Source organism: Chlamydotis macqueenii, chromosome 10 (genome assembly GCF_036417535.1).
Source record: "Chlamydotis macqueenii isolate bChlMac1 chromosome 10, bChlMac1.mat, whole genome shotgun sequence".
NCBI lineage: Eukaryota > Metazoa > Chordata > Aves > Otidiformes > Otididae > Chlamydotis > Chlamydotis macqueenii.
Window position 1 is genome coordinate 1,889,132 of NC_141565.1, and position 9,121 is coordinate 1,898,252.

The 9,121-nt window shown below is 38.4% G+C and overlaps 1 protein-coding gene across 5 annotated transcripts in view; it reads left to right on the forward strand.

The window, feature by feature from the left end:
- Window positions 1–6,761, forward strand: part of IQSEC1 (IQ motif and Sec7 domain ArfGEF 1) — a 146,229-nt gene extending 139,468 nt beyond the window's left edge. For 4 of the 5 annotated variants that reach the window (XM_086755443.1, XM_086755444.1, XM_086755447.1 and 1 more), the window contains exons 13-14: window positions 657–706; window positions 2,040–6,761. In XM_086755443.1, the coding sequence (XP_086611569.1) occupies window positions 657–706; window positions 2,040–2,645 (656 nt within the window). In that variant the 3' untranslated portion in view covers window positions 2,646–6,761. The remainder of the gene's footprint in view (window positions 1–656; window positions 707–2,039) is intronic. The other variant, XM_086755448.1, reaches the window with a different exon arrangement.
- Window positions 6,762–9,121: the final 2,360 nt, after the last annotated feature.

A 9,121-nucleotide genomic window follows, 5' to 3' on the forward strand; every position in this document is an offset into this window, starting at 1 on the left:
ACAGCTAAACAGACAAAATCTAGCCATAATGTCAAGACAGATTCCAGATTTACTGATCAAAAATTAAGTTTAGTTTTTTTTAAACCTCATGAAAGAAGATTATATGAAATCCACTGAGGTTCAAAACTGAAAATGAAATTACAAAAATGATGCCCCTCACCAATCCCCCACACTAAAGTTCAAAATATGCCAAGATTAAATTTTGTATTTAAATTAATACCACCCCACAAGTATGTATCAATGCTACCAGTCTTTAAAGAAAGAAAGAAGGAAACTTCATAGACAAGTAGATTCCAAGAAATCAAACAATTTTAAATTGTTGCAGGTCAACCTCATAACCATACTACTAAATACAGACGCTAAAATACATGTATTTGGAGAGTTGTACAAATTTTAAAAATCACACCCCGCTAATGATAGTTGATTCACAACAACAATACCTCTTAAAAATTAGCCAGGTACAGAAACTTAATACAGCTAATGGCCTTAAAAATCTCAGTTTCTGCCTTCGTAGCTGCCGTGCCGGTCCCGCACAGTGCGAACCCCCTCAGCCCCTCTAGTTGCGTGTAGACCCCCGTAGTGATTCAGGGAAGCGGCTGTTCTTCACCCGGGTCTTGTCTCAGTCTCTAATCTATGGTGTTGCATGTCCTGGGCAGGCAAGCGTGGGCGACGCAGCAGTGCAGGATCGCTAGACAGCAATATGGAAGTAAGTAGGAAGTTCCTGATGTCTAGCTGGATGTGATGATGTGCATTTCAAACCTTTCTTTTATATACATATTTTTTTGCTCTTTTTTCTTCTAACATATAACCTGCCTGCCTCAAATACAATGCATGCCTAGGCTACTCACTCTGTATTCTTCCAGCTTAAAAAGCACTGACAGCTTGTTTTAGACCGATGCCATTTTTGGTTTGAGCTAACCTTGTTCCCTTTGTTCCTGCAAGCATGGTTCAATGAATATGACGTGTCCTTTTGCCACCATTTCAGTCTGGTCCCAGCTTAAAAGCCCACTTGCTCTTTGTTACGAAGTACACTGTTCTTGCTGTTTGATATTTAGCTACAACTGTTGACTGTCATGCTCAACCATTCCCATTGCTTATTTTCAAGTTAAATTGCTAAATGTATGCAGTCATGACACCATGGAATTGCACAGACAGGGCATGGGAGGCAAAAATTACTAAGACAGGTGAATTCAATGTGGATTTCATGAGATTTCATTCATCTTCAAACCATTTATATATACTGTTCATGTCTCTGAATTCAGCTTGCAGATTTTTTTTTCTTTTTTCCCTCTTTTTTTTTTTTTCTTTGTGTTTGCTTTAGGTAGATTGCAGTTTAAATCTAGCACACTTTGCCTAAGTACTGTTGTGTCCCATAACTCTTTTTAAAAAATACAAACCCCAAACTTTCAGAAACTAAATACACCATGCCAGGCTAAGTCATAGAGAACGTTGGACCGCAGGTCAGAAGAACACAATCCCATAGAAACCTTAGTGGCAGAAATGGTACGGTTCCATTTAACACATGATTCAGAGGTAGGCTTGAGAAGCAGCACTGTGGCATATAGTAGTGGAAAACTACTACTAAAAAAAAAAGTTTACTGTTTTGAAATCTGAATTGTAACGGTAATCTTTGCTGCTGTGTGTTTAAGTATTTAGGTTGAATTTAATGTAGGGATTTTTTGTTGTTTTAAAAAAGCAAGTATGGTATTTTTCACAGTATTTTAAAATGTATTTTTCCTTTAAAAATACACTCCTAGATCTCATGTCATGTTACTCCTTTGTGACATTTTTCTTATTTGAAGTCATAGATTTTGATATTAAAGTACTGAGAGAAAAACATTTAATGCTTAAAATACCCCAAGAAGGGCATGAATGCCTCATTGGCAGCTTAGAGAAGCTGGAAATAATTTTTTTCCTGGAACTCTTAACATAGTCCACCCATGTGAACACTGAAGGAGGAGTTTGTGGGTCAGTGTGAACTTTTTCTTTTAAACATTTTAAGATTTTTTTAATTTTTATTTCTATTAATTTCTTTTTAGGGGTCCATCATTAGCAGTCCTCACATGCGCCGAAGAGCTACATCAACCCGAGAGTGTCCATCTCGCCCTCACCAGACTATGCCTAACTCCTCCTCACTCCTAGGTTCCTTATTTGGTAGTAAAAGGGGAAAGCCACCTTCCCAAGGCCATCCACCATCTGGCTCATCCCAGCAACCTCCGCACCCTCCAGTAATCCCACATCAGCAACACTCACAGCATCCTTCTGCCATGCATCACGCAGGGCCAGCGGAGGGGCAGACGCAGGCGCAAGTGCACTCTCACCACTCGCAGTACTGTCACATGCAGCAGAATCCCCCGCCCTACCACCACCACCACCACTACCACCCTCCCCAGCACATCCAGCACCCCCACCAGTATCACCAACACGTGCCCCATTCCCAGCACGCGGCTCACGCCCAGCACGCTCCTTACATGCAGCACCCCCACGCGCAGCACGCCCACTCTCCTCACACGCCGCTGCCCCCTCCGCACCCGGGGCACTCCTCTCATCCCCAGCACCCCCAGCATCACCATGGACCGCCACCACCTCCCTCCACTTCAGCCAGCACCAAGCCCAAACACAGTGGCATCAGCACAATAGTCTAGAGCGTACTGACCCTCCTGATATAACTATAGTTTTAAACAAAGCTACAAAGGCACTTACAGGAAGCAACAAATAATATTGTCAGTTTTTACCTAGACAATTTGAGTTGTGTGAGCTTAAAGGCTTGCTGTTACTAAATAAAATAATTCAAGTTAGCGCAGTCGATACTGGTTTTACTTATCTACTCAATAGACATTTACCATCTGGTTACTTCTTCTTTACAAACTGCCTTGAAAAGATGCTGCTTGCTGAATATGAGTAAAGCTACCTTTTACACCAAATCCCTTGACAATTTTACATGCGTAATAAAAACTTAGTCGATGAAAAAAGGAAAAAAGTGATACAGAACCAAGTGTTGCATTCTTGCTCTTTTATTGTCAATGGGCAAAAAAAATAAGTAGACCTGATATGGTTGATGAAAGTACGTAAGTAAACTTTATATAATATAAATATATACATATAAATATATATATATATACTGTATAGTTAACATTTGTGCTTGGAAAGAAATTTTTTCAGTCCACAAAACTAGCAATATAGACTTTACAAGAAATTCCACTTACTTGATAGGACAGTATAATAGATGAATAGCATATGAAAGAGTAGACCAAAAACATAAAACCTTAGAAAGGAATTTCAGACATTTCAGTATTTTCATTACAAGTCCTCTGGACTCGCTAAGATTTCTAAGCAATCATTACTAAACGTGCCAAGTAACATAGCATTTAAATGTTGTAGTCAAATACTGCTTTGTATAAATCCTTATTTTATTAACACGATAATATCATACGTAATCAGTATTATAACTGCTCTGCTATTTCAGGTAAGCAAACTCGTTAAGATGCAGTAATTATACCGTAGCAATGTAGGATGGCCATTTACCAGTGGTCATCTTCGAGCATTGGTCACACAAATTCTTAGACACTTTAAAGGCTGTGATAACTGTGAATTTACATGATCCACGTTTCTTTTGTATGCATACGATTTAACGAACACACGTGAAGAGTTACGACAGGTGCATGTATACACTGCAAAAACATTCATCTCAGACATGAAAATGGCAAACTTCCATCTTTCTCAGCTACTTTGTTTCCTGTTTACCATAATTTCTCATTTTTACCCCCGATGAAGCTGAATTCTAGTCAGAGTGTTTCCAGGTGGAAGTGCTCTAAAACTTGAAGGTTTGTTTTAGAATTTAATATAGGGTTTTTATATATATATATATTAAAAAATATGTAATTCCATGTAGCCATGTGCTAGCAACAAAGTGGCTTCACCATTTTTACTCATCACATTTGTTAGTTTGGAAGCTCCCAGCACTCAGCAGGCTGAGTTGATGCTCAAACCCTCACTTCCATAGTCCAGTTAGTCGCAAGACATCACATAAAAACAGGCTGTGCTGTTGTTGCTTATGTGTTGTAATCGAACCATTTGCAAATTTATATACAATTTTTATCCCAAACTCCGGTACAAAGTCATACATGGCGCCTACTTTGTAGTTTCAGCATTTTGAGCCACTGCAAGGACTTTACACCTAAACAGTAGAGACAAAGGAATCACAACTGCAAAACTGTACCAGCCTAAAAGCAAACCTTGAAGAGGATGAGCAAAAAGTTCCAGTGTGAGATGGGTAAAAGTAATAATAATAACAGCCCGTCGATTTTCTGTTTCGCAGTACTGAAATTGTCAGAAGTAATGAGGCCATCAGAACGAGAGGGACTTTTCATATTGCTCATGGCATTTCTAATATTTGGGGGTGGGAGGGGGGAGAGGTTGAGTGATTTTTTCCCTTTCATACCATTGATATCACGATACCAGCAAAACTGCAAACTGAGCACTTTGTTAGCCTCCACAGAGAGCAAATACAGCAATCTAGAGTTTAGCCTTTTGTTTAAAGCTGTCCACGTTTGTTTCACACATGTGCAATATGGTTTCCCCTTCTGCTCCTTTTCCTCTAAATTATCTCCACGACGAGAAAAGAAATCTAGTAATTACATTATTATTTTTAAGTATCACTCGTAGTATTCTAAATTCTGCGGCTTACCTTAAGAGGGCTCGTACGGGTCCCCTGAGGCTCTGTTTCCTTGCAGTTTAAAAAAATATATGCTGTTCTTATAAGGGAAAGTAGAACTGTCTGCATGTCATCTAATGTTACTAGTGTGAGGCGACACTCTACATATTGTATATTTGCAAAATATATCAGTGTTACTGTTGATATTAGTTGAAGTAAAGTGATAACATATTTCAATATGTAGACTTTTCTTCATACATCTGTACCAATAGTAGAGTCTAACTGTAATTTATAGGTTGTTCCAGAAAAGATAAAGAACCATTCAGGTACAAACATCTTTCAGAAACTGCATCTTTTAATTAAACAGAGGTAAGAATGCTCCTCTTCACCGAGTGATGGAGGCTGTACTTGTTTCAGATGCAGAGTTACGGTGTAAGTAAAATTGCCTGTGTATGGAATAAATGCAGAATACGCAGTAGCAGTGGAGAGGAAAATCTGACTGTAGCTGCATTAATTAACAATGATAGTATTAAATCTCCCAGATCTGCATTTGCTTTATGTTTTAAAACCCCTTTCATTCATTTAAATTAGAGTTACATCTGAGTATTCTGAACTTACACAGTAAGCCACATTTTAATGCTTGACCACTGAATTTCCATGTGCAATGAGTGAAATGTTCAGGAGATGTCACAAATGTGCATGCAAAAAAACATTTACACATGATTTCATGTACAAGTGGGGAAAGAATTTGTGCCTGCACTCTAGGTGCATTAAGTTGCATGTGTAAAATCACAGATCGTTTTGAGGCCAGTTTAAAAAACAAAACTGGTCATATAAGAGCACAGTATTTGTAAACTCTGTTTTTTCAAGTCAATAAGGAGAAACAGTGGGCTTGATTTTTTTTTTCTATTTTTTTTTAAACTATGTGTTTGTATGTACTTTAAAGAAACAAATGTGTCTTGATGTCAGCACAAGTCTTAAGAACTTTGCTGCTTGTTTAGGGTTGTGGTGTAACCTCTCTGACTCCGTCCTTGATTAACAGTTGCTTAGAGCAGTGCGGATCATGAATAGGAAATTTCCTAGAATAGGAAAATGATGGTACTTCAACACTGCGTGTGGTTAAGACAATTTTTTGAGCCTGCAGGCAGGAGTAGAATTGAGAGAGTTTTTTCTCAAATGCCATTGCCAATAAAAACTGGTACAGAACTGCACTGAGTGACGATGTTTCTCTTTTCCCATAAATGATGTGGCAAAGTAGTAATGCTGATTTGAAAAAATGAAAGGGAAACATAAAGAATGAAGGTGTGGCAACAAAAATCTTTTCTGGGACAACAATCAAATATATATTTGGGGTTTTTATTTTTTTAAGTTAAGAATGAAATGTAAAACAAAAAACAAGGTTCATCCTAATATAATGTGCGTCTTGTATTGCTAAAAAACAAAACCAAGTCTAACATACAGTGTAGAATGATTTTCCCATCATGTACTGCATGCAGCAGAAGCCTCTTGTTCTTGATAAAATGAGCTGAGAGACAGTCAGCAGATATTTAAACAATGACTCTCTAGATGTTGACTTGCTGTTCCATATGAAGCTGTGTGTTTTCTGCAGTTAAGCATGCACTTTGCTGTTCCGTTGTAAAATACCATCGCACTTCTTGCCTGCAAAATGGATTATTGTGTATATATTTAAAAGAAAAGTGGAACCAATAACAAGATTAAATTTGGAAAAGAGAAAAGGGGGTGGTGAAAATGGGACCAGTCGGGGGAATAGATACTCTCTAAATTGTACATAGTGTGTAAATTAGTATTACTATAAGTCTGCAGTCACTTTGAGGTTGCCTATCTCCTGCTAGGAACTTAAATCAGCTTTGAGTTGTATTAAACTGTTAGAATTAGGTCTTGAATGCAGACTGTTAAAGACTTCAAAAACATTATGCTTACAAGAAGCTTCTGTTCTGGGGAGGCTTGAGACCCCTTTTGTAACTATGAGGAAGAAAGGAGTGCTTTCATTTTAATATGCATTCTGTTTGTAAGTAGTAACGGACCCTATTGATGTAAAACTATAACTGTGATCATGTGGAGAAATCAAATAAATCATTTAAAACTCTTTGTTTCTCATTTTGTGTAATCCAAGAACTTCAGCTCTTCAGACTTGAAATGAAGGAAATTCCTTCCAAAGGTATCCTGGCCCCGCTGAGTCAATGGGACTTCTGCTGCTCACTCAAAGGGGCCAAGATTTCAATCGTCAACTTAACTTAAAGATAAGTTGGTGGAAATGGTAGTGAGTACTGTGGAGACTGTGATCCCTTCTCAATAGGTTTGGATTTGTTTGGCAGTGCTGTAAACATATTTAATTCCAAAGTATGATAAAGAGCAGTAAGTACAACACCTAGATCTGCAGGCAGTGAGAGGTAACCTTGAAGAGGCACTTTGGTGTACTATTTGTCAAAACATTCTAATGTTGAAAAACAGTAAGCAGATTTTGAATCTTCTTAAACGTGAGCTGTCCGGCGCATCCAACAGATTCCATTAGTCTTCTGGCTGCCACATTGCCTTAGGAGCTTGTGTGCAGATGACTGTCTGCCCTTGACTCAAGTGTTCCAAGTTTCTCCTTCCCAGGGACGCAGCCCTTCGTTTACCTATGGATTGCGATTCGGGAGTACTCACTGCTGCTGTGCGCCACTGGCAGGGAGCCACCGTCATACTCCAGTAAGTGATGTAACTGCCTAATCTTATCCCGTTATGCTTGTACCTGTATTCATCTGTTGTGTGTCTTAATTTGTACCACAGAAGGGTCGCTACGAAGGCGAGTTTGCCACGCATGCCCTTCACAGTATTTGATGTTACTCTCCTGCAATTACTTTAGATAATAACCTGTAGCATACTTGATTGTGTTCTTATTTTTGTGCATTTCTAGATTTGAAGGGGATTATAGTGTGTCTGGAAAGCCTGTTAAAATGAACGCTTAGCTATCACAAACTAAATAGTGTTTGCTTGGTTTTTTTCTATGAATTTTGGGAGATTCTTGAATTATTTTGTGGGAATAGTCAACTATGACCTATTTCTGAGTGGCTGCAATTCCACGATGTACATCTTGATCAATGATTTTTTTGATAGGCAAGTACCTGTTTATCACTAGATACTTCCAGTGTGCCTTCCTTCTGAGTTTTGCGACCCATTAGGAGATGATCGATGCCTCAAAACTTTATTTTAGTGGAAACAGAAGAATTTGTAGTGATGTTCTTTTCTGGTACTTCTATTCCTGTTTTAGAAACTATGATTTTAAGAATTTTCCTACATCTACATTTTGAGAAGGCAAAGAGTCTGTCCTCTCTAATTTAACTCTCAGGCCCTGCAAATGTTGTTATAAATCTGGGGGTTTTTTTAACAGAATCACAGAAGGGTTTGGGTGGGAAAGGACCGTTAAAGCCCATCCAGTCGAACCCCCCTGCCAGGAGCAGGGACATCTCCAACCAGATCAGGTTGCTCAGAGCCCCGGCCAACCTGGCCTGGAATGTTTCCAGGGATGGGGCATCCACCGCCTCTCTGGGCAACCTGGGCCAGTGGCTCACCACTCTCACACTAAAGAATTTTTTTGTTATGTCTGATACAAGGATGTCTGATATATGTCTGATCCATTTTAAAAATAGGACCTAAATAATATGTCTAAATGCTGCTGCTTCCTACCTAAACCAAGACTAGGTTGAAAGCGTTTATGATCTGGCACTACTGAAGAAAAATAAACAGCCAAAGGAACCTCAGCAGCAGATGTGGTTTTTGGGATAGATTAGCACTCGTTGCAGCAATGGCAAGTAACGCAATTAAATAGGTTAAGCATGAGATAGTCTAATAGCTCACAGTTGTTTATGGGTTTCTTTAAATTTTAATATTCTTATTTGTTTGAGATGCTCATCGTAATGGAATTGCCTTCCTTAAGTGTCTGATAAAGCTTGTACATACAGATCTAGTGAAAAATGCCTTCATTTAAGAAGTTATATGGCCTTCTTGCTGGGGATAGGCAATCTTACCCTAATATTAAGAAAAAGGTCAAGGTTTTCTGTCATAATTTGTAACAGAAAATCATGTATTTTGCAAGTCAGAAGTCTAATGTTTGAAAACTTTTCCTAACCTCTGTCCTATGTTTGTGCATTTTAGGTGCTTGTGTGCATGTATCAGCACAGACAGTAACTGCATGAATGAACTGTCATGCAATAACAAGTTACTTCAAGCTCTTCAAGATAGCATCTTACAAGGAGGTTACTTTCCAGGTATTTTCCATATTATTTTGGTTGAAATAAATGCAATATTGAAATTACAGGAACAAACTAAAGAACTTTGTATGGTTTACTTCTAAAATACGTTTTGTCTGCATCTCCCTTCAGGTTTTTGTTGACTTAAAAATCTCATTAATTCTATTTAATGTTTTTTTTTTTCCAGTTGGCTTTAAAGATTGATTTTTCATTCAGG